We start from the raw sequence: 27,022 nt of genomic DNA, 5'->3' as shown, positions 1-27,022 counted from the left end.
TATCTTAATATGGTAGAATTGAGTTGGATAGACTAATTAACGTTAGAGACTAATTAACGATAGAGACTAATTAACGTGGGGTTCGCTAGCGTTCAGCTGTACAGATATTGTGAGCCTAAAACTTGATGTTATAGAACTATTCAGAGTGGCCGTATTGCTCGGTCCTATTTGTCACATTTAATGGAAATTTCGGAATTGTGGCAGTTTCTTCTTCATCGGTTTCATAGATTAATTAACAGTTACCCTGTCTCTCTCTCAAATAAGTGACATGTTTCTGACCTGTTTCGTTCTCCAACTTTCAGATATCCCCATGTGAGAAGTAACGAAGAAAATGCCGTCCGTTTACCACCCGACGCTCAGTAAGTCACGTGACCGTATCCGTTACGAGACCACGTGACACATAATGGAGGGTTCACTGTTCACATATTACGTTAGCATGCTAGGAGGGGAGGGGCGGTGCAAAATTGGCCGAAATGTTGACGCTAATATGTCATTTTTACACATGAATCAGTTTGAAAACTTGCTGAAGAAAGAGGCGGAAGGGAGGGGGACGGGGTCTAAAAAGGCAATTTTTTAATGACGTAATATGTTAACGGTCCCAAAGGTCGTGCTGTTTCGTGATTCACTGAACGTGTTAGTGTTTTTGTCACCGTGGCAATACAAATTCGTTACTGATTATCTTTATTTTTTGTTGTTCCCATACAGTTGTTTTTTTTTAGTCGATTGTTCATTGGTTTCTGTACGTCATGATTAAGATACGATTTTATGTGTCATTTTCTTCGACATTCCTTTCATCGAAAGTTCAGTGCTTCGTTATGTTCATGGGAAAATAACTTTTTGCTTGTGTAGTTTAACACTTGTCTGATTTCTCGTACAAATATTTTGTACAAATTTCGTGGCCCTCCAAACCTGAATTCGAACATTGTGCTATATATAATAATATCAAGTTATTGATTAGTAAAAAATCACAATATCTACATATCATATTCACTCAACGACCGTATTATTACCAAACCACGACATTTTCAGTGAAATGCCGGATATTGAGAGGAGGATCCCCGACCCGATACACGTGGCAGACTTCCTTAGCAAGTACAGGAGACTCATGCAGGTTAGTAGCGCCGTAAACTTGGGGCTATAAATAGCATTAGCTTGGAGATGGAGCGCTTGTTAACACATACTGGCAGTATTTCAATGACAATCTGACAATCTGACAATCTGGCGTTATTGTGTATGATGTACACTCTCGTTCCATCTGTCATGAGAATGAATGAGATTATTACTCCTCTGTTCAGATCATTACACACTACACACTCTACTCATGGAGTATTTTATACTAACCTGTTCACTATTTTAATTTGACAGTGTCATTCTATATAATATATCATGTTATGTAATCTACAGTATTCATGTGATGCGATCCTCTTTTTTTAATGAGGGATAAAATTTGCGATTTATTCTTTGATATTTTTCATTCTTTCTTTACATGGCTCTACTAGTGCAGTGAGTAAAATGATGTGTGCAACGCACATTCCGTAGCTACATAAATTATCATAGACCCAAAAGTCAAAAGTCAAAAACCTGTTCCTTATACTTATAGTTATCTTTAAGATAAAATAAAATAAATATTCGACAAAATAAAACGTGACCAGCTCTCCGGTCTCGGGCCTTACTGATTAATACGAGTTTGTAGACCACCGTTAACTTAATTCCGTTAATAAAAGTGAGAGAATGTAGAATTTGTGAACAAGGCTTTGTAAAAGGTATCATAGTTAAACACGAGGTGGAATGTATGATAATGTGTGATATTGTGTTAGCTATTATCAGTAGTAGTAGCTATTAATTAAAGTAGCTATTATCAGAAGTTATATATTATAGTGTGTGTATGAATACACAGATAATTACTGAACTTGGTGTAATTTCACAGGACACTGAATACTTGTTGGATCGAGAGTACGATGAGATAAAGACTGAAGTACCTCCTACCAGTTTCTCCTACAGACACGCTAAAATACCTGACAACAAGATTAAGAACAGATTCGTTGATATCCTCCCCTGTAAGCTTCTCTGTTTCTCTAGCTGTCTGTTTGTCTGTCCGTCGTATGCTAAATTTGTATTTATTTTGCGTTTGATTTTGTTTAAAAATGAATCAGTGATGTCTCACCCTATAACTTGAATATGGGAATCAAATTTATGGAAAAGCAGATGAATGACAATTTATGAAGAGTCACCAACCATTTCATTATAATTTGTGATTAGATTATATACCGGGTGATTCAAAAGAATGTTGGGATTTTAAATATTTATACTTTTTTTATACATAAAATATAGAAATTAAAACCTCTCGATGTATTTCATGAACATTCGTCAGTGATAATTTATAATACATTATAACCTGTGTCCTTTTTATAAACGGTTGTTATTTCAGATGATGAGACCCGAGTGAAACTAGTGGCCACTCCAGATCACCCATCAGACTACATAAACGCCTGTTTTGTAACGGTATGTAAACACGTGATAAACACGTGGTTACACGTGGTTACACGTGGTTAACAAGTGGTAATACGTGGTAAACACGTGGTAAACACGTGGTAACACGTGGTTACACGTGGTTAACAAGTGGTAACACGTGGTAACACGTGGTAACACGTGGTAACACGTGGTAACACGTGGTGAACAAGTGGTGAACAAGTGGTAACACGTGGTAAACAAGTGGTATCACGTGGTAAACACGTGGTTAACAAGTGGTAACACGTGGTAACACGTGGTAAGCAAGTGGTAACACGTGGTAACACGTGGTAACACGTGGTAACACGTGGTAAACAAGTGGTAAACACGTGGTAAACAAGTGGTAACACGTGTTACCTTACTGAAGTACTGAATTAGCTTACTGATTTTGAGATCCAAAACTTCTTTTTTATACGACGTTTCAAATCTCATTCTACACAATAAACCTCGAATGATGATTTTTACTAATGAGCAAAAGCTACAAAATGTCTTGAAACTTGCCCAATTTTAGAACATGACGAATGATGTGGAGTTTATAGCTGCTCAAGGACCCAAGGAGGAGACTATGGCAGATTTCTGGCAGATGGTTTGGGAAAACAGAAGTCTTTCCATCGTTATGGTGACCAATCTCGTTGAAAAAGGTATAAGCGTTATTTTATCCAGCACATTTGACTTCTGGAACGAGTGTCACATGCTTATGTATTATTCGAGTGTTTCAAGATATAAACGTATCATTTTACAATCAGTACCATGATGTCAACCTGAAAAGCAGTAAACTTCTGCTTTTTCGTCTCTAATTTAAGACTCGGTAAGTCACGTGACTGATTTACCCAGGACGTAAGAAGTGTGCCCAGTACTGGAGCGATGAGGGCTCCATGCAGTACGGGAACGTGCGTATTACTGTTGAAGGCATCCTGACCTTCCCTGATTACTGTATCAGGACACTTATTGTGGAAAAGGTAAGTTACAAGTTCGTTGGTCAATAGTCTATTATTCGTGAAGTCAAGTTTGATGCTACAAACTAGCGATAAGAAACTCTCTCAATAGCACCGGTACCTTACTCTGAAACACTGAACTAAATTTCCAAAACATTGCGAACTAAAGTAACCTAGTAACTAACCCAGGGAGCTGAAAAGAGATGTGTTTATCACTTCCATTATCTGATATGGCCTGATCACGGTGCTCCACCTACTACCTCTCTTATTGACTTCTGTAGGAGGTGCTTCTCTGAGATGGTGGACGGTCCTGTGGTGGTGCGTTATTTAATTATTTCTATTATTTCAAAGATTACTTCATTGTATTTTTCATTATTTACCGACTGCAGAACTTTGATTTGATTGTTTAATTGACTGTAAAGTTAAGTTATATTTCATATTTGTGTGAACAGTAACTTAATGTTCCCGGTTATTACAGGTACACTGCAGTGCTGGTGTAGGTCGAACTGGAACCCTGATGGCTCTCCACCTTCAAATGAGGATGTTATCTGATGATCAGAGAGTTGACCTGTTTGGTATCGTCTGTAGGCTCAGACGGTGCAGAAAACTCATGGTCCAAACTTCTGTGAGTTCTTGTTCATTTATTTTTTAAGTTTTGGGATCTGGGCTCTGTTTTGGTTATCAATTGTAAAATAACTTTGGAGATGAGGTATTACACACTACACACTTTATTATGTACATTGTATTATGTATAGTAGCAATCCACATTGGATCGTATTATTTAAGTTACATGTATTCGATCAAGACAGTTATGCTGGTAAAAATGATGGTTTGGATTATATTTCTCAATTTAATAACTCAACAACTGACACAATCCTTGTGATGCAGGTGCAATACAAGTTCCTGTACCAAGCTGTCAGAGAAATGATCATATGTGACGATACCTTCATCGCTCTCCGCGAATTTAACTCGGTAAAGTTTCACATAATAAATTATTATTATACAGACTAACCTCCAAGCACACCAGAGAGGGAAAATAGCTCGGTGTTATATAATATAATATGCATATGGGGGCGATACTTAGACGTGTTTACGTTTGATACCATCCTGTTGGAGAATGTAACACGTTGGAGAATGTTACTTAAATAGCCACAAATTGTGGTTTGACTCCAGTATTATTATATATCGCTCGGTTAAACACCGTAAATGGTGGACACACATTCGAGATCAGTTGAGATTGTACAGTGATGTGACTATTTTGGCGTTTTGATCGTGGTGTTCAGATTATCACAAAATAAGGAGATTTTAACAGTGCAGATTTCCTCCTTGTTGTTGAGATTTTGACTTTTGAAAGTTACTGAATTTTCCACCCCACATTGAAGCAAGGGTAGTGAATAGTGATATTTCCACTCAAAAGTGCCTCTCAAAAGGCTTTCGACTTATTATTCGCATAATTACAGAAATAATCGGACAGTAAAATAAGAATAGGGAAGTAAAAATGCAAATAATCCCATCTTTTGTCTCTCACTTTCCCCGTGGAATGTCTGGGACTATCTCATTCTGACATTGAGTAGTAGTGGAGAAGTACACTTGATAAAAACTCACATCACATTTCCACCTATGTAAGTATGTAATGTTCCCTTCTCCGGACGGTTTTACATTACATACACTGGCTCAGAAAACTGATATTTTCCAGTTTTCGCTCAAAATATGCGGTTGAGTAGAACTAGATGGGTGTTGTTTCTGTGCTTCTTCAACAGAGGAGATTGTGGGACGTGTTGAGTCAAATATACACTCATAGTACTACTAGTATTGAGTAGGAAGTTGTTACTAGCTGGAATATTCATATTGTGAGAAAACCTGTGATTTAGGGAAGTATTTGGTCTCCATGTGAAGGAGGAGGCGGTGAGACTGGGGTAAAGGAAGTTGTTATCTGACCCTGAGATGGTATTTTTAAAGGGTTGCATACTCTCGACTAGTAGCGGTTATTTTCCTGTAGCTAACCTGAGATATTGTGCTGGTTAAAGGATTGTGTTCCACAGAGCAAATACAAATTTGAACATCAAAACAATCAAAAGTAAAACTAAGAAACGTGTTCAATTGCAGTATACTGTACTGTTCACTTTTTAAATAATGCCGTAAAACTTTAAACCTGACTATTTTCAGGAGCTTGCCCGTCTAACAACACCACAATCCGGTAACCAGTACATGACGCTACTGGACGACCAGTTCAAAAGACTGGAAGAGTACTGTACCATACACATCACCCACGATAAGAACGAGTTCAAGACTAATATTGGCACTGCCGGGGTTAATCATAGCAAGAACAGATTCAGTAACGTACTACCTTGTGAGTTGTTGACATTTTTGTTATATTTAATGTCAGTAGTTTTAAGTTTCTGTGACTAGGTTAAGTAACTCCGGTAAGTCATTTCTGATTTAACTTTTCATAATTGAACTTATCATGAGGTGGTCAATAGGTATTTCTGCCTTCTAATCAATTAGTGTTAAACTCCCTGAACTTCAGTCGATGTTAACCGAGTAAAACTGCGGGTCACAACCGGAGAAGCAGGAAGTGACTACATAAACGCCTCCTATGTTCACGTAAGTATTGATTTCAACTTATTATAGTTTAATAAATTGTAACTACGTGTCAATACTATCATGATCGCTTATTCAAGCACTGAAGCAGTGAGACTGTTCATTGTCGTAAGGGAATATTTGTGATATCTGCAGAGCTGTCACAAGAATTATTTATCAAATTAAGTTATTTATTAAGTTAATTAAGTTATTTACATCTACAGAGCTATCACGAGCGAGATTCGTTTATAGCGACACAAGGTCCCAAACAGAATACTATCGGGGACTTCTGGAGGATGATATTCGAAAAGGAAGTGTCCACCATCGTTATGCTAACTCCTCTAGTTGATAGAGGCAGGGTGAGTTGCACTTCTTACTGTTACATCATAGAACATTTCAGCAACCAAATGCTAGTTCCCGAATGAGAACTTACAACTTGAAAGTTTTCTGGAGAAATGTTCATTATACTTTATGAGATAGGAACTGAAACTTCCATTTCCAAAAATCACTGAAAAGTCTTATTCCTCGCGCAAATAGTGAAGTGTGATTGGTTTGTAACTAAGTCCTGCCCCGCTGCCCGTGCTGTAACTCGAAGTAACCTCCATGTTGTCGCTTGGTGCCAAAACATTCAACTCTAGATAAATCTTATCGCCCAGAATTTTCGTATTCTCAGCGTCGTGTAATTGAATCATGCTTTACAGCTTTACGGTAGGTCAGCACGGGGTCACCTGTTGTAACCTGAGGACATGTTAAGTTCTTAAAAACAGTGAGATTCCCCCTTTGTTGTTAAGGTCGAGATTTCGACTTTTGAAAGTTATTGAATTTGTCCACCTCACATGGAGGCGAGGGTAGTGATATCGCCACTCAAAAGTGCCGGCTTTCGACTTATTACAGAATATTCGATGTGTGGTAACTTTTCAAAGATGATGATGTAATGCACTTGTTACCCGGTAGCTTTTTTTTATCAATGTTGAAAAATAGGAGCAATTTGGAAAAACGGTTATCATCAATCTGGAAAATTGCAGAAAATCATAGTAGACAGTATTTATAAACCAGCACCCTGAACACGAGATTTACAAACTTTTCTAACTTTAGTGAAATATGATAACATCTACATACTTGAATTATGAATGTGGCATTCACGACATAACAGTGAAGTGGGAGTAAAATGGATCTGAGATTATGTGAAAGTGAAAGTGATCCGAATGAAAGTGAAAGTGAAAGTTAACCCCACTTCCTGTCCCAGGAGAGGTGCACGATGTACTGGCCACGCGACAAGGAGGATCCAATCTGCGTGGACAACATCACAGTCTACCTGCTGAACGTAGCTAATCCTACCGCTGAATACACTGTCAGAACCTTCAGTATTTCTATCAAGAACAGAGAGGTTTGTACACTGAATACATAGTTTGCTCGGCATTATAATTTGCTGTGTTATTGTGATTTCAACTTACAATCGATGGACGGATAGTAATATAACTAAAAATATAACTGGATGTTTCCTGGTTTGTCCATTGAGAATAATATTAAACTAAAATTAAATTACCACTTTAAAAATTAAAAGTGAGCATGCCAGAAGTATGATATCGTACAAGTTCTAGTGTCTTCATTTTAGGTTGAGATAATATTATCTCTGCTTAACCACATATTATCACATGCCGCTAAATTAAAAGTTAGGAAGATACTAATGTTAAGTTGTTTTAAGTTACTTAAAATATGTCAATAAAACTATTAAAATCATTGAATTGTAAGTGGTCTGATAAGAAAAAGATAAGAAACTTCATTACTATCTATAATGCAATTTTTTAATTTTTTAATTTCTCAAACTCAGATTTGAAACCGAATTCATTCTAGGCCTAAGTAACTAAAAAGTGACTAGTAAAAGAAACTAAATATTTAAAATAAACTAGGCGGCAACTTAACATTGCCTCCCCCACCCCCAACTAAACATTGCCTCCACCCACCCCCAACTTAACATTGCCTCCCCCCACCCCCAACTAAACATTGCCTCCCCCACCCCCAACTTAACATTGCCTCCCCCCACCCCCAACTAAACATTGCCTCCCCCACCCCCAACTTAACATTGCCTCCCCCCACCCCCAACTAAACATTGCCTCCTCCCCACCCCCAACTAAACATTGAATCCTCCCCACCCCCAACTAAACATTGCCTCCTCCCGACCCCCAACTAAACCTTGCCTCCTCCCACCCCCAACTAAACATTGCCCACCCCCCCCCCACCCCCAACTAAACATTGCCTCCTCCCCACCTCCAACTAAACATTGCCTCCTCCCCACCCCCAACTAAACCTTGCCTCCTCCCACCCCCAACTAAACATTGCCTCCCCCACCCCCAACTAAACATTGCCTCCCCCACCCCCAACTTAACATTGCCTCCCCCCACCCCAACTAAACATTGCCTCCTCCCCACCCCCAACTAAACATTGAATCCTCCCCACCCCCAACTAAACATTGCCTCCTCCCAACCCCCAACTAAACCTTGCCTCCTCCCCACCCCCAACTGTACATTGCCTCCTCCCCACCCCCAACTCAACATTGCCTCCCCCCACAACCAACTAAACCTTGCCTCCTCCCCACCCCCAACTAAACCTTGCCTCCCCCACCCCCAACTAAACAATGCCTCCTCCCCACCCCCAACTAAACCTTGCCTCCCCCACCCCCAACTAAACATTGCCTCCTCCCTGCAGGATGAGACGACACGCCAGATAAAGCAGTACCACTACTATTCCTGGACCAACTCAGAGAGTCCCTCATCCGGGAAACCCCTTATAAGGATGATAGATCAGGTATTATGACTTAACCTTGATAACAACAACAAGACATCAGCTAAACATAAATCTGGGGTATAGATAGACCTTACCTCTTTTTTACTGATCTTACTGACTATTTGTTGACTTTGCCTCGTACGACCTGGATCGTTGTTTGAGATACTGCCGTTATCTTATAACCTGGGGTATTGTTACAATACTCGATATTCAGAGGCTGACGACTATTTTCTATACCGTTTATTATATTTTTATCTGAACTATTGATACTACTGCACTGTAGTTGTTACTCATAATTCACGCACTATACATTATACAATGCTGTATGTGTGTATCGTCTATCAATGGACTGGAGATTTACATAGCTTTAGATACACGCAATACACGCAATACACGCAATACACATTGTGAACACCAGTGTTATCTTTGGTAAACAAAAGTGCACGATAAACAATGTTATTACAAGATATTGTACTTGTTATACAAACAACCATCAAAAAAGGGGCGGCAACATCTATTAATTGTAATCATCACCCTCACTGTATTTAATCTGCATCTTCATCAACTCAAAGATAATAACAAATATCAGTCCGAAAGTGTTCCATTTTTTTAATAATCTTGCACGTGATCGCGATTTACCAACCACTTTCCACCAATAACCAATCATAAATCCAAATCCCTGTCGAGTGTACAAATAAATCTGGATCACCCCCTAAACCAACTTTTAGCTAATCATTTCATGAACTCATCCTCTGCAGATGAAGAACCAGAAAAAGAACGGGCCGGTAGTGGTCCACTGCAGTGCAGGTATTGGTCGAACTGCAGTCTTTATTGCTGTACACAACTGCATAGAGCAGCTGCGACAGGATGAGATGATTGATTTGTTCACTGTAAGTGATTTCTTGGTATTTTCTAACTCCTGTTTAACTTACGTTTCTAAGGAACTGATGGCAGCATCCACCATCATGACTATTGTATTATCAATCATTTGTATTCAATACAGCAACTTATGACTCAGTTATGCAGCAATTTACTAATTAAGTAATTACTGTGTTGAAATGGGCTAATAGTTATCCTTTACAGATAGTCCTACGGCTGCGGTTACAAAGGAATGGAATGATCCAGTCAATGGATCAGTATGCGTTCTGTTACCGTGTCATGGCCGAAGTGTGCTCCATGTTTGATGACTATGTGAACACTCAAGGATTACAAGGCAGATAAAATTATGTCCTATAGTTAAGAGTGTTTTAGATATTCGACAGATCTAGAGGGTAGAAGCTTGTTTAATATTACAGTGCTTATTTGTGTTGGCTTGATAGTGTACGGGAATGTTGCAATAAATCGCTTTTGAATGACTGATAAATTGTAAAGATAACTGACCACGAGTATTTACATTATGTAATATGCGTAGTCATATTATCACATTTTTATGTGTCAGATACATTACTTTTTTCATGAGCTATTCCAGTAAATAGTGACTACTGACTTTAGATTGATTCATTATCCATTACCCATATAATCGATTTATAATGACGTTATGGAACATCTTTGAACACAACGATTTAATTTTCTTTTATACTTATTATTTTCTTGTAAATAATACCTCTAACTTAAAAATAACACCGCTAAGTATAATGTGATCAAGTAAGGCTTTAGTTCGTTTTTCGTGATTGGAATGAGAACTTTCTGACTTCAGTTAATTAAATTCTGACAACAGTTTATTTTTATACATTCATTTTCAATTTTTACGTGATTGTTTTTAATTATGTGTAATCATTGTAGATTAATAAGTTTTTTACTCATAATAATACAGAATATTTTAATGATTTCAGAATTGGAAATTTGCTTTCAGATAATCAGATATTTAGGTTTGAGTTTGACAGGAACAGAATCTGTAACTACTAGTTTAATTTCCGTAAATGTTGTTCAGATCCGCATATTATTGAAAATACTACTGCATGTTAATATGACCATTGTTTTTGCGCAAATGATAATGTTTCTAGTTTCATTTCGTTAGTGTAACGACCAACAACTTGAGGATCGGCCACTTCACTTTAACCAGTAGTGTAAAGCACTAGACATTCTTTACACTCATAGTCATTTACCACTGATACTACAGTAAGAGCGTTTAGTGACCGTGTTGTTAGCATTCCATCACATTCCAATGACGTCATGTTATTGAGAAATAATAATGTAAACTCGAGTTGAGACGATACGCCGTGTAGGAAGTAAAAGTAGAGGCGAATTTAATGAACATCTATCTTGCGCTCAACATTGCTCTTCTCAGTTCCCTCGTTAATGAATAGAATGCTTATTTAAACATTCGTAAGGACTTATTGTTTTAACTGTTTTGTCATTATACATTGTTCACGCTCCAATTCCACTAATTATTGAATTGGCCGTTGACGTAGTTCAATGTTACATTAGAGGTGCAAGTTCTGAACTGCACACGTTTTTTAGACTCAATGTAACGCGCGGCACTGTAGATTTTAATGAGCTTTGCGCTCAAGTTAGACGCGCGCGCGCAGCGCAGCTAGTACGCAGCATGCAAAATAAATTAAAACTTGTTCCTAGCGAGCGGCCAATATCTTTACCTATCTTATATGTTTACTGTCGAACTGGTTCATGGTTTTACATTCTACTGCTCACGTAAAATTGAAATGAAGACATGTCACATGACAGAAAAATTTACACTCTTATTTCTTGATTTGAAACAAAAAATCTAAAATGGTTTAACGATCCATTTTGGATCTGATCTCTCTATTTCAAAAAACTAAAAAGGTGGGTCTAAAATGGTTTAACGCTGGTGACCTAGTGAAAGTGCTGGTGACGATGAGAAAGACCATAAACCAGGGATTCCTTCGGGAGCATGTAAGATTATATCCAAAGTTTGTTCGCCAATGGGGTGTGTCTGGGTGTCAAAGATCTTCAAGGTGGGTGCTACTTGTGATGAACTCTAGAAGGATGGGATGGTAATACTCGGTCTGGCCGTCTGGAAGCCCATAGAATTCCAGTTCAGAAACCGAGTAAGGAGGTGCGGCTACTGATGAGAAGCCTCCTTAAAGTTTATTTGGGTTAGAAACGACATCTGGGTCCCTACCCTCGCACAAGATTATTCTCAATTTTCTTGTTGTGTCCACAACTATACCGTTGATCAGAGTCACATCTGATGACTTCAGTGAAAGGGCTGATGACTTCAGTGAAAGAGCTGGTGACCTAGTGAAAGTGCTGGTGACGATGAGAAAGACCATAAACCAGGGATTCCTTCGGGAGCATGTAAGATTATATCCAAAGTTTGTTCGCCAATGGGGTGTGTCTGGGTGTCAAAGATCTTCAAGGTGGGTGCTACTTGTGATGAACTCTAGAAGGATGGGATGGTAATACTCGGTCTGGCCGTCTGGAAGCCCATAGAATTCCAGTTCAGAAACCGAGTAAGGAGGTGCGGCTACTGATGAGAAGCCTCCTTAAAGTTTATTTGGGTTAGAAACGACATCTGGGTCCCTACCCTCGCACAAGATTATTCTCAATTTTCTTGTTGTGTCCACAACTATACCGTTGATCAGAGTCACATCTGATGACTTCAGTGAAAGGGCTGATGACTTCAGTGAAAGAGCTGGTGACCTAGTGAAAGTGCTGGTGACGATGAGAAAGACCATAAACCAGGGATTCCTTCGGGAGCATGTAAGATTATATCCAAAGTTTGTTCGCCAATGGGGTGTGTCTGGGTGTCAAAGATCTTCAAGGTGGGTGCTACTTGTGATGAACTCTAGAAGGATGGGATGGTAATACTCGGTCTGGCCGTCTGGAAGCCCATAGAATTCCAGTTCAGAAACCGAGTAAGGAGGTGCGGCTACTGATGAGAAGCCTCCTTAAAGTTTATTTGGGTTAGAAACGACATCTGGGTCCCTACCCTCGCACAAGATTATTCTCAATTTTCTTGTTGTGTCCACAACTATACCGTTGATCAGAGTCACATCTGATGACTTCAGTGAAAGGGCTGATGACTTCAGTGAAAGAGCTTGTGACCTAGTGAAAGTGCTGGTGACGATGAGAAAGACCATAAACCAGGGATTCCTTCGGGAGCATGTAAGATTATATCCAAAGTTTGTTCGCCAATGGGGTGTGTCTGGGTGTCAAAGATCTTCAAGGTGGGTGCTACTTGTGATGAACTCTAGAAGGATGGGATGGTAATACTCGGTCTGGCCGTCTGGAAGCCCATAGAATTCCAGTTCAGAAACCGAGTAAGGAGGTGCGGCTACTGATGAGAAGCCTCCTTAAAGTTTATTTGGGTTAGAAACGACATCTGGGTCCCTACCCTCGCACAAGATTATTCTCAATTTTCTTGTTGTGTCCACAACTATTTCAAAAAACTAAAAAGGTGGGTCTCTTATTATTGATTATAGTTTTATCGAAGTTTTGTTGTTCCAATGGTTTGATTAAATAAGCCCATAGTCCATACTGAACAGTTGACTGTACTCCAAATGTATCGCTGCTCGTCGATAAGTTTATTCAATGGACTTCCAAATGTACAGAAGTAATGTAGGACTCCTCGATCATCACGTTCCTAAATTTCTAACCGCTCTAAAATCTGCATGTGGGTACCGCTCTAGAGTCCTCATAGTATGGGTCCTGTAAGGGAGTTCCGCTCTAGAGTCCTACCCTGGCGATTTGACTCCGCTCTAGGGTCCTACTTCCGACCAAGTCCGCTCTACAGCTACACTCTACAGTCCTCCGCTCTGCCTCTAGAGTCCCCGCTCTGCCTCTAGAGTCCCCCGCTTTAGAGTCTAGAGTCCTGCTCCCGTACAGAATTAATATTAAACGCTCGTAATTTGATCATGAATAAAAACTGTATAGATGATTGAACAGTTTCAAGTTTGCATACAGAAAATTAACAGACCCAAAACAGCAATGTATAATCCACGAAATTCGTAAATAATATTCATAAATGATAAATTTCATCTGGGGTATTTTCACTTTTCAGGCTCAAAATATATTTTCCAACCGTGAAAATTATGGTTTCTTCGCCTAAGTCTAATGATATTTATGTACTATCCGGATGTAATAGGGACATTGCATTGTTAATGAGTCGCATGATCATTATACTTCTGTTGAAACTTTCTAGTAATTCCGTGTATAAATTAATTGTGACAAGGGAAAATGCTCATTTCAGGTAAACAAAGTTTTCAAACTATTTTCACAACTACAACTAAATACATTTATTTACATTAATATGATGTAGTGATATTTCCTTTACCTGGGTCCTGACTCCTGGAAAGATTTTCCCATGTCGCAACACTCGTAATCACTAGACATTTTCAACAGAAAATAATCATGAATAGGGAAACTGAAAACACGCAAAATGAGTAACAGAACACAATATATACTGAGAAAAAAAGACACTAATTTACGATTATCATCTCTTCTACAACTAGGAGAAAACGACGATATTCTTTCTAGCAACAACACTCGTTCTTGGTGCTTCACTGTTCCTAACTACAGTCTGCTTGATTCTACCGAAATGTTGTTTTATGGCTGGAAACTTATATATGTATAACATTGGATTTAAAACTGGTGGCAGTATCGACGTTATGTAAGCAATCTGATGGAATAAAAGGCTCTTAGTCATAGGGTGCTTCTGATCAACAAAAAACAAGATCTTCAGCAAGAAATAAGGGGACCAAGTGATGAGAAAAACCGCAAGAACACAGCTGATCATAATACAAGTCCTTCTGAATCGTTTGGAGGCTAAATGTGACCGTGATTCCTTTCTAGGTGGTTCAGGTTGGAGTTTGCCCCTCGAAGTTGAATTTGAACGGGAGCTGCATGGTTGTAGCTCATATGCGTCACACCTCTTCGATTTCACTGCTAACTTCCAGTTACCCAACTCTAAAGGAATTTGATTTTACTATTTTAGTATAAATAAATAAGTTTGCACTGGATATTTATGTCCTTTAGAAAAAAGAAAAAACGTTTTAAAAGTATATTAGGACGCAATGAAACTACCGGACCACGATGTATGGGGACTTGCCACCCCATGGCAACATTAAAATATATCGACTCTGTTACATCGTTTCCTGTTAATATAAATCTCCGTTACAAAATGAACTGGGATGAGAGCCCTACATTTTAAAACTAAAACTGAAAGCACAATACTGATTAAGACTACTATACAATTTATATTCATATTCATTTGCTATACCTGCGACGAGTTTCTTTGTGGTATTTTCATCCTTTTCATAACAAGCATCAAGCGTTTTGTCCGCACCTTTAACCCTTCCCTAAAAATCCACCAATTAATTAATAACTCTGTTATATCTTTATATCGTGTCATATAGTTTGAATGCACAACTAATAGTAAGTGTTTTGGTTATCGTCTATTATTATCAAACTAACCTTAGCGATTGTTGCGAGTTTTGGTTTGTGCATTGTATTGACCTGTGGTAGATTTATTTTATACATCTTGACAATTAATCGTGAAAGTAGGCAAATCGATTGAAGCTGAAGAGTCTTTGATATTATTTGTCATTATATGCAATGTTGAATGGATACGTTAATTTTAGGATGCTATATCTTTAGATAAGGATCACGAAAGCCAATCTTTTTGAGCTGTCTTGTGCTTGACGGGATTGGAAGCGAAACTGATGTCTGACAGAATAACAAAAAATAACTCCCCTTGCCATTGACAGAAATAAAGAACTATTCATATCAGTATTGTAGGAATTTACCCTGAGGAGAAAGGCGGAGTAGCTGAAAACTAATATCAGAAGGGATGTTAAAGGAAATATTTTATCCAGGTACACGAGGGCCAGATGAGTCGTATCCATCTTATCATACCCAAAATAAGTACACATCCCAATGTGCTTGAGAAACCTGTGGAGTGGAGTACTGATTATTTTCATGATCAGAATTCAGATTCTTTTCGTTCATATTTGATATTGACTGAAAATTAACACTATGAACATTATAGATAAAGAGTAAAGCGACTGAACTTTACCTTATACGCAGATAAAAAGCCTTTGGAACCGAAAAGAGCGCTGCAATGAACCAAGCAGCTACAGATGCAATCAGCATGTTTCGTTTTCGGAGAATTTTCCAGATCTTCCTTATTGAGAGTTTAACCAGAGCCAATCTGATGGAACAGGAGTTCAACAGGTTAACGAATATATATGATTTTCTGCAGTGTAATTGGGTTGGAAGTCGGGCGGAATTTTATGTGTCAGCTGTTTTGAACTACGTTTCAGATCTAGCACGGTTGAGGTTAGGATCGAAAATAGAGGTTGTAGTTATCTGTTATATTATGGTTATCTTGCTCTGGTAATGATACCATAAATAGTAAACTTTGCACTGAACTGCAATTCTATCATCGTAGACGACAGTATACGAACTTGTGATTGGATTTTGCATACAGAAGTAACCCTGAATGGCTAAAATTTAATCATCGCTAGCGACCGAAATATCAACTTATCTAACTATTTACTTCCCAGAAAATAATATTAATCAGATGGGGTTCACTTGTTGAAATTTACAGTAAGATATAAACCAAACTACCTTACCACCTAGCTTATATATAAGCTAGGTGGTAAGGTAATTCTATTATAATAGAATCATTTACTAAACACCATGGTGTGCTATAATAAAGTTTTATAATATACTCGTTTTTTGTAGTTCATAACATATATCAAAAAATAAGAGTCAGTATGTATGGATGTAAGGACGCCGTTATTTACCAAATTTATGGTGTTAACTGTTAACTCAAGGCTTTCAATTTAGGAAGACTGATAAATTTTAAGACGGTTTTGAAGACAAATTTACAAATTCATTCACAGACTATGCTATTCTTGCCCTAACTATTTACCAAAATGTTTCCAAATATTTACCGTTCAACAGCGATGAGAACCAAAGTAACGATATAAGTGTAGGATAATACTCGAACAAGGCTAGGGTAAATCTTACAGATGATTCCAGTTTCACCACCAGGCCAAAAACCTAGGAGTATTCCGTTACTAAAAAACTTGCTACTTAACTACATAATTGGTTTAAGAAGATAAAGAATTTTTGAATCTGTCAATCTGAATTCGTTGTAATCAAGCGATCAAAAAGGTTTCAGAATATTGTAATTACCGAAAATGAGGGCGTGTATGACCAGTGGATTGCAAAGTAAACTCCTGAAGAAGTCGATGATGCTAAGATGCACCAGCAAACACAGACCATCTGAGAATAGGGGTTGTTTGATTTTGCAATGTACTATGTAACTTTATTTAAGGGTATCGGTGTATTGATCCGTAGACCGTCTTTATACATATTATCAAGTATTTGAAAAATTGAAATTGAGAATTATTGGTTAATATAATCAATTCTTCTCATCGGCACCCAAGATTATGAGTGTGCAATTAAGATTAAAATAAAGTAGAACTACAACTAAAACTCACTATTCAATTTGAACATATTTTTGCTAAACACGAGTAACAGAACACATCCATTTCCAATGATCCCCAGAACTGTTAGTGGTACCACAAGGCCTGCCATGGCATGATTATCCATTTTCTCTCCTGTGGCTAGATGCATATCGTATTATTTTTTGAAGTGACATAAATTGGCATGATCAAAATAACACATAACGACGACAATATTCATAAAATCAACAAGTAAAAATAAAACCAGATTTCTAAGCGCAAACTCATGTTGTTACTAGACGAACCAGGTCGATCCGTAAGTCCTGATCGCAAAGTAATAAGAGCCACTTTGTTATACCCACTTTGTTATACCCACTTTGTTATACCCACTTGGCACTTTGTTATACCCACTTTGTTATACCCACTTTTTTATACCCACTTTCAATCGTTATACCCACTTTCAATCGTCGTCGTCTGAGATCAAGGATTCAAGACTCAAGACTAAGATAATGATAGATAAAGTAAAACTCGCCATTCAATTTGTCGGTTCTCGATTATGAAATGAAATAATGAATTTTATTTTATCAATCCTATCCCGAGTCAAATCCCGTGACGTATAATTAGGCAACCAACCAGCCAATAGGACAGCTGGAACGTGTAAACAACCAACCAGCTAATTAGACAGCGAACAAAAATTTAGAATTCCTTAAATTTTAAGGAATTATAAATTTTTGTTAAAGAAAGTTAAAATGGTAAGAATCTCTAAATTTTTTACCGGGATGATCACAGATAATAAAGGTATGAACGCTTTTTGAATACCTTAGATCACAAAACCTAACACTAACGCATCTTCAAGATTTTGTCTAGACTAAAGTATTTAATAAAAAATACGTTTTTAGATATAGTTAAGCTTCATTGCAGGATCAGGAAACGAAACCATCGAGTAGACTAGATGTTAATAAAATAAAATTTTAGTTTGCTGGTATTCGCTGGCTAATGACCACAAAGGAGAGACAATCAAAACTTTCATTAGGAAATTAAAATAGTCCCGGCCGCGGAACAAATTTAAAATTGTCTCGACAGGTTGCTGCAAGTTAAGCAAAAAACTCATTATCAAAATCATTGTCATTTTACAAAAAATCATTCCCAAGAAAAATGTCCTTATACTTATAGGGAGAGCTATAATCTATAACGCTTTGATACAATGAACTTGCAGCCCATATCTTTAAAATTAAGAGATGATACCCTTATGATAGTTACAATATTTACTAAATAAATATTACATCATAATTTAAATAGTACTGAGCGACGGCAGCGTGTTAGGTCGTAAAATATAATTATCGATGATAAATAAAGTTTACGACCTACTGAAACGCTGCCGGAGCTGATATATAAAGTCGCCGAGTACCATGATTAAAATGATCTAATATTATTTATTTAGTAAATATTATACCCAACAGACGGGTACCGTATCATCACGGCGATAAACGCTGCTATGCTCAGATTATTTTAAGGTCAACTTTTTCGAAGTTTGCAGCTGCAATCTTTTGATAACTAATATTACATGATTGGGGTTCTATGAAATCCTAACTTCAGCAGTACAACTGATAACACGACATCTGTCCGACAGCGACATCTGTCCGACAGCGACATCTGTCCGACAGCGACATCTGTCCGACAGCGACATCTGTCCGACTCAGGGTACCAGAAAAAAACGAAATCCCTAATTCGGCTGTCAGACAGATGTCGCTGTCGGACGGATGTCGCCCAATCGTACAACTACAATAAACAATTCGAAGATGTGGTGCAATTTGTTGATGAGTTATACCCCCTTTACCTTACCAATACTAACCCTTTTTGCTCATCATTAGAATTAGAAGACGACTGGTAGAATTGGATTGGTCTTTTTTTCGATAAATCATGAAGTTATACCGCCTTCTTATTGACTGATCATTCAGTCAATTGGCGGGCTTATTATAGCATTGCCATTAACTGCACTTGCACTTTGCAGCTACTATAAGACAATTTTTATTGCTTGAGACGTGAAACGACCAGAAACCATAATATGACCGACGATTAAAAAATAATAGATCTGTAAAAAAATTTGATAAAATAATATTCAATTCTATATAACCTAGTGCAGCTCTCTGCTAAATTAACCCTAGCACAAATCCTTCTACTCCATTTCTCAAAAATCTTTATTAACTGTAAGGGTGCGACGCCCGACATGTCAACCATGTCAACTTAAGGTTCAATGATAAAATCGTTCACTGGATTGGATATCAGAATGACTTAATCTAACACCATAGTTCAATCTGGTTGAATTTGCCATGGGTATTACAGGTACATTGCTGTAAAATATGATTAGATAATAAAACTGCCATAAGATCCATTTGAGAGGTTCTCCCATTCGAAGAAATTGACATCCAGCTGGATCTGCATGCATCATCCCCGTGGGAGTTGAATTAGATACAGCATATAAGTTAGAGACATCATATTAGTGTGGCAAATTTGGCGAATGTTTCGGCGTGATTGAATTAAACAAGTTAATTTGTGTATAACGTACACAAATTATTATATCGGGTGTCAATAAGAGGTCTCGACTGCCTAGGCATCAAACCTTGGCAATCGGTAATTTTCCCGGAGTCAGCTGACCCTAGGAACCAGAGGATAAAGGCGTAGAGACTGTGTGTATCTACAAAAGTGGTTGTTTTTACAAGAGACAGGGCTTGCAACGCAAGGAAAGAAAAACGGGAGAAACAATCACAAAATGCAAATAAAAAGAAATACGGCGAAGAAAGAAACTTGCATTTATAATACGTGTTGTAGGATGAAAATCTACACAGTAGGATTCTGGGCTGTAGTTCCCTCAGATCCAGGTAAACATGAAATATACGGAAGAAACACCTTATTGATTTACTAGCAAATATTTTGTGACAAAGTCTTAGAACATACAATTATAATAACAGGAAAAATCAAGCTTTTTTTCTCAGCTCCAACTCACCAAGCTCAGATCTGACATTTCACAGAACATAATCTAAAAATTAAAATGAAGTTTCCCTTCGTGTCCAAAAGTATTATAAAATGAAGTCATTCACAGTGAAGAGCTACATATTGATATTACATGAACAATCAAAGCGATTGCATACCGAAAGGTCACTGTTGTTTCCTTTACAACTTACATATTAATTGCATTAAAAAACATTGCACGAATGTAATAAAATAAACATAAAGAGTGCTAGGAATAGGACGAGAAGTTTCCTTTACTCAAATCAATAAATATCTCACGTTGGGGTCCAGTGTTATTTTAAATATTTTTGATTGTCTACGTGACCGCAAACCGTAGGGACGACGATTAAGCATGCTTGCAACGGCTGTGTCAACGTGTTTATACGTGGGTAGTTGTACACGTGGGGTAGTGATATGAGTAATGTTGTTGAGTAGGAGATGCTGGCCACACAGTTGAGGGTGCAGTTGCAGTATAATTACCAGCCTAGCGTCGATGGGTAAAGCAATTCACTTAAAATGCGCACTTATAGTACACACTAACTCTCACTCTTAGTATACCCTTATGTAGCATATTATTATGTTGCACAATGTTTGTCTCACTGTTCACCTCAAATAAATAATACAAGGTTTGCCACAGTCGGTATCAAGCCAATCTTTACTTTGAGTGTTGACTGCAGTTGAGGCATCAACTTCAAGCTGAATCACACACTTCAGAAACTGTATAAAACTAACTGCAAGCAAGAAGGAAAATGTTGGTGTGCGATAGATTCACAAGTGTCACTCATGTCACCCTAATTAAAGGTTCTTACGTAATATTATTATTATGTAAACGAAGTTTATCAGAGTACAATTTCCATCTAGAACAGGATAAGTTCCAGTTTTAATATAAGTTCCAGTTTTAGTACAACTTCAATCGCAATGCCAATTATACACAATTCAAATGTACTTAATTGGAACTTTATGTTAGTGTTAGAGCTACGTACGCAGGTACACTATTACTGATCCTAGTCTCACTCTCAGTAACAACCCTCGTAATTACCTGAGGACCCCAGGCTATTATGTTCATTAACATATAGATTTGGCGGAATGACAGGCTGAGCGCGGCCCAGTAACCCTCGTAACTATAACAAAAGTGACAGGACGGCACCCATGCTCACAGGGGTGTTACACAACGTACTGGTCACTGCAACACTCCGTACAGATTTTCTAATCCAGTCTCAAAGAAATCGTAGCACCTGTCGCGTCGATGTGTCAGCAATTAACCGATTAGGTCGCCATAGTCAATAATACATATTTGATATTCAATCCGCAGAATTGTAGATTTGTGACGCTGCCCCTCAAAGAAATATTATACGGGTAACATGTCGCCCACGCCCCACCATATTCCAATATGATCAGTGATCCGGTACTACTGGCTGGTGATGTAGTTATGCTGTTGTTCATGTCCATTATCAAATATAACTTTATTAAGACATAACCTACATAAGAAATTCGTCTTGTTGACATATGTCACCCAGCCAAATTCTGATACCTCGTTCTGTTCTAAAAATAATATTAATCGATTAAAGGTTGTCAAATTTAGTGGCAAATATTGACAATTAACCCCTTTTATTTTTATTAATGTTAATGCAATGGTGAGCATGAATTCAAATTATGTTACTTTGGAAGCTGAAGGTGAATTTGCTATATTCAGTGGTAACACTAACACTTGTAGCAAAATATTTTGCACCGGACTGGTTATTTTGCACTTTCAAAGGTTGCCCGATAGCGATACAACATGAACAAAAAAAATTCCTGTTCATTCTCAACAATTAGAGTTAGACCCCACAAGTTTTTCGGTGATCCCTGTGAACTGTGGAGGATATAAAAAGAAAGTTGAGTAACTTGATTCATTAATTCCAGAATAGTTCTAATATAACTATAACAGAATCATGTAGCGCGTCTTAAAACTCTCCCAACAATGCACCGTTGTTACACGTGCGACATTGAATTTATGAAATGGAATCTGTCCAAACCATCAAACCATGGTGCATGGCAACGTTGAAGGTTTAACTTCATTAAATTTGTACCTAATTTGCAAATGAGCGGTCGTAATTCATTCATTCCAGAAGAGTTCTAACACAATTTTAGCGCGTCTTAAAACTCTCCCGCCCAACAATGCGGCATGATTGTTGAACGAGCGACATTGAAATGGAATTTGTTCAAACCATAGTGCATGGCAACGTTGAACGTTTAATATATTTCCGCACGTTCGCGTTGGCGGTCGTACACAGTACACACAAAGACAAAAGAGAAACTTTCGAATCATAATATAAACTAGATTCACTAAAAGGCCGGCCGAGGACCCGTGGTCACGGCACAGGGAGGAAGCTAAAAGTATTTTTTGATAGTCATTTTTATCGCATCAAAAATATCCTTGATCACATGGGAAGATACAGCCGAGTATTTACATGTAAGAAACTGTATTATAGACAACGCAATAACTGAGCCGAATAATAGGAAACTTCAGTGCCTGTGCTGAAAGATCAAAAATCTTATGCTTAGGCGTTACTCATTGCTCATACTGTTAGGAAACTCCTTCATTACCTGGCAGTCCCTGTGCGCGGCGCTCTTTTCAAGCTTCCTTGTTCCTGAACAGGAAGCTATACCATATACTATGCCTATATCATATACGTGAGAGGAGCGAGCAATAGACTAGCAAGCTAGGTAATCTCAGCTAGCTCCTTCAGAACACAGCTACAATGTAGAGTACTGTAAAACAAAGGCGGTCGAACTCGGAACTGATGACCCTGTAGAGCTAGGGGAATCTACGAACTTCGCAAATTAAACATTTAAAGCTATTTACAGCATGATATGATTTTTTCGGGAGAAATTAATCAGTGTTTTATCAGCTGTGTTTCACGTGACCAAAACTGTTTTTGGTCACGGAATGAGTGTCCAAAAATACATCGATTGATGTTACATTGTTACTTTGTCATGTTACATTGTTACTTTGATGTTTCATTGATGTTACATTGTTAAACTTAATGTTACTTTCGGTATCATACACTCAGTACACAACTTACAAGATCTTTTAAAAACTGGGCGAGCGATTTAGTGGGAGTGTTTCATAAGTTACACTGACACAGCTGGTCAAGACTTGACTCAAGTGACCAAAGTTCTAAAATCATTTAATCACGAATTTCAAATTTACTTCGCCCGACTTACATAATATCAGTATTTCTAATAAATGAGATTTTGGCAATCGATTTTCATTAAATCATTGATCATATTGATGACATTGACAATCGTTCATCACATCGTGGACAGTGCTCCATTGCTACAAGTACAGTGCAGTCTATTTAATTTTAAGGTCGAGCGTGCGAGTGCTAAGCTCAATCACTTTACGTGTACACAGACACTCGAATGTCGAAATTTGTCTAAAAGGAATTGAAATCAACTTCATTCAATGTATAAGTATTTTTGAACGCTGATTCAGAATCACCTCACATAAAATAGGGTTAAAATGCTCCCTTGGCGAGTTATCAGTGAAAACTGTTTCGATTACGTGAGAAGACCATATATTTATAACATATAAGAAAGTTAGTCAATTTTTTCGTCAGGGGCCCTAAATTATTATTGATAGAGTCGAGATTTAGATTATAATTATTTAAAAGTCATATCCCTCACAAACGTAACTTTAATCACCAAACTTCCAGAATGCAGAATTTGAAATGCTTCTACGTAATTCTAAACCGTCTGAAGCCAGGATCAGCAACCCTGTACCCGTGAATAGTATCATAGTAGGTTTTATTTGTAAGTGTAACCTACCTACCCGGCGACTCGCGTGCCCTGTTCGCAGAGCTTATATAAGAGTAATAGTTTAAGGGGTCGTTCACATATTACGTAATCATTTTTTAAACAATTTTTACCCCCCCCCCCCTCCGTAATCAGTTTTACACATAGCTATTGTTTCAAAATTACACTAGCGCGAGCATAATCATTCGGAAACCCCCCTCCCCCCTCGGCTGATTACGTAATATGTGAAGTCCTAACAGCTAACTCTAAGTATATTTGAAACAAAATTGAAAATACAAAATAGTAACGTTGAACGTAACCGAACAGTAATGACTAAATACAATTAGTACTAAAGCACGACTGTTCCTATCTAATCCGGCTGCACTAAAGTAAGTAGTTTGAAAGGTGCTTAGTGAGTTAGCCGGGTATAAATATAATAATAATTTCGGTTCATTATGATCCAGATCAGGGTAGCATCAATCGTAAACAGTAAAGAAAAGTGTTTCCAGGGAAAACGTCAAGGGGGGGGGGGGGGGGGGGGGAAGACGGACTTTCCACTGCAGTTTTCTTGATTATAAACGCTTCTACCATTATAATTTATATTTATAAGCATTTGTATACACCGTCACACTACTACTAGGTCACTATATACAGTAATGATATAGTAATAATAGTATATCTAGAAGCAGAACGAGCCGGAAATTGCGAACAGAAGTGTTTAGCTTTAACACTGCCCTGAAATGGGTTTGCCCGAAGAAGATTTGTTTTGCATTATACTATACAGCACACACGAAACCATTGTGATAACAATAATGATCGGCCACGGGCCGCAATCACGAAATTAAGTTTATATTTATAGCTAGAGTGAACTGACGACGCGGACTCCAGGAGTAAAGCCAATACAATTATTAATCCAAAATACAGTTAGCACTAGCAGGATTGATGGACGATGTACCCGGTCCATGGTTCCACCCTGGAAAGCTTATAGCCATCATTAACCTATGGTACTAGTACTACAGACTATTCCGAATCTTCCTCTTAGGAGCAAAGCTAGCATAATAATGCACGTGGCGCGTCGAAACGCCAACGTGCACCAGTTCAAACTTCACAATTAGTAATAGTAATACATAATACTAATTACGAATTAATGAATTTGACCAAAACCCATAATCATGGGTAGAGTGGACCGCTGTCAGTGTCTCTCTTTCCCAAACAAAAGGAATTGATATTACTTTGATTGACCGTTCTCAAATGTAAAATGATACCGAGAATGAAATCGGTCGCTCGCTTTTCCCATTCATTCACGGCTTACGAATTGTAATAAGTTTCGATTGATTACATCAATCAGATGCTGTAAAAATCTCTTTGGGTTGCGTTCGGGTCGATACCTAGTATTTCGGGGTAAGGGTGGTAGTTATTAGTATTACTTATTGAATTAGCTGAAGTTTATTGAATCTTCATTGCCGAGTACAGCTGCCTTTGGGTAGTTCTTCTTAATCTATTACAATTGTAAATGAATGGGAAAAGCGAGCGACCGATTTCATTCTCGGTATCATTTTACATTTGAGAACGGTCAATCAAAGTAATATCAATTCCTTTTGTTTGGGAAAGAGAGACACTGACAGCGGTCCACTCTACCCATGATTATGGGTTTTGGTAAAATATCATCTCTTTTTGATTATAATGTCAGGGTACTTTATAAAGTCGAAATATAAACTGATATCTTCATTAATAAGGAGGAAGTTTCAACGATTTCGAAATTTTTCCTTTAAAAACATTTCCTTGTGTTTAGGGAAGCATATCGGTCGATCACTGACTGAATATGCCATTTAATACTCATTCAAGTTGGCATTAAATTCATATATAATGACATTAAACTGTCGTGGCAAAGCAGAATTTGTTGGAAATCACGAATGAGCAAAATTCTCACCTTTCGCACGTGCAAACTTTGAGCAGACGTTGCGTGAGCATCCAATATTGAATCGCCGTAAATTTTTGCATGTAATTGTTTTATATATAGCTTGATAAGCATGCAAAGTTTCAAAGTATTTCAAGAAGAACTGTTATCACAACGGCACTCTAAAGTTGACAGAAAATGACGAAAACAGCAATTTTCAGTGATTTTAGCGATTTTCTATCAATTTGGGCGTGTCCCAACGTGTGCAACTTTTCGATTTTCAACTTTAAAACTAGCCTAATGCACAATTTTTACCTATAGGAAGCAGAACTGAGCTCCACAATCCAAGGCATGGCCCAACATCAGAGAATACTAAATCGCAAATTTGACGTTTTTATAAAATAATTCTTCAAAAAAGCACAAACTTCAATGACGAATATCTTTATGAAGGAGCAAGCTAGAAAAACTTTCCGGTAGATTTTCAGAATGCTTGAACAATTATCTAAGATGAAAATTTCCTCAGACTTTGAATAAAATTACTCCTTAATGGTTTAAAATTAATTTTAAAAGTTATTACTTTGTCAAAAATCAAGTTTTAAAAATGGTTAACTTGATGACGTCATCAAGGGGTGTTTATGACGGCATATAATTTTTTTATACAATGTAAACTAAAGTATAAACAATTATTTGCAAAACCTGTGGTCGGAAATGGCTGTATCTTTTATACTTTTGAATTTATGGACAATTAAATACAGGCTACAATTGACTGGCAAAGCGTCTATCCCTGAATATATGTATGTATCACGACAATCTATCGTAAAACAGGGGATCTAGAAAACCCACTTCCCGATGCTCCTGAAACCTGAAACTTTTTTTGCAGTCGATTTGGTCAACGTCTAGACGCCCTAAAAAATTTCAGATCTCTAACTCAATTTTAACATGGTTTTTAAGGCACCTGAATATGGCGATTTTGGGTTTTTTACCGAATTTCGTATAACAGTGCTGGCGAGTATTTTATGCAAATTTCTTAAAAATCTCAACATTACTATTTTTTATTCCTGTCATCTTTGACATCAAATTAGAATGTTTTGAACTAAAAATAAATCTGCTGAACGACTTCCGATGAGTCTTAATGCCTG

The 27,022-nt window shown here is 37.7% G+C and overlaps 2 protein-coding genes across 2 annotated transcripts in view; one reads left to right on the top strand and one right to left on the bottom strand.

Moving 5' to 3' along the window:
* Positions 1-10,801, top strand: part of LOC134821084 (uncharacterized) — a 37,052-nt gene extending 26,251 nt beyond the window's left edge. Inside the window, exons 47-62 of the mRNA XM_063831751.1 lie at positions 303-359; positions 1,030-1,111; positions 1,928-2,057; positions 2,429-2,502; positions 3,020-3,149; positions 3,343-3,467; positions 3,633-3,761; positions 3,922-4,068; positions 4,332-4,415; positions 5,610-5,793; positions 5,971-6,047; positions 6,248-6,382; positions 7,270-7,410; positions 8,730-8,828; positions 9,566-9,697; positions 9,891-10,801. Of these exons, the coding sequence (XP_063687821.1) occupies positions 303-359; positions 1,030-1,111; positions 1,928-2,057; positions 2,429-2,502; positions 3,020-3,149; positions 3,343-3,467; positions 3,633-3,761; positions 3,922-4,068; positions 4,332-4,415; positions 5,610-5,793; positions 5,971-6,047; positions 6,248-6,382; positions 7,270-7,410; positions 8,730-8,828; positions 9,566-9,697; positions 9,891-10,028 (1,864 nt within the window). The 3' untranslated portion in view covers positions 10,029-10,801. The remainder of the gene's footprint in view (positions 1-302; positions 360-1,029; positions 1,112-1,927; positions 2,058-2,428; positions 2,503-3,019; positions 3,150-3,342; positions 3,468-3,632; positions 3,762-3,921; positions 4,069-4,331; positions 4,416-5,609; positions 5,794-5,970; positions 6,048-6,247; positions 6,383-7,269; positions 7,411-8,729; positions 8,829-9,565; positions 9,698-9,890) is intronic.
* LOC134820740 (muscle M-line assembly protein unc-89-like) overlaps positions 1-27,022 on the bottom strand; it is a 204,831-nt gene that overhangs the window by 121,790 nt on the left and 56,019 nt on the right. The window lies entirely within an intron of this gene.

Source organism: Bolinopsis microptera, chromosome 9 (genome assembly GCF_026151205.1).
Source record: "Bolinopsis microptera isolate Bmic1 chromosome 9, MBARI_Bmic_1.0, whole genome shotgun sequence".
NCBI classification, from domain to species: Eukaryota; Metazoa; Ctenophora; class Tentaculata; order Lobata; family Bolinopsidae; genus Bolinopsis; species Bolinopsis microptera.
Note: the sequence above shows the minus strand (reverse complement) of the source record. Positions and strands in the feature narration are given on the sequence as shown.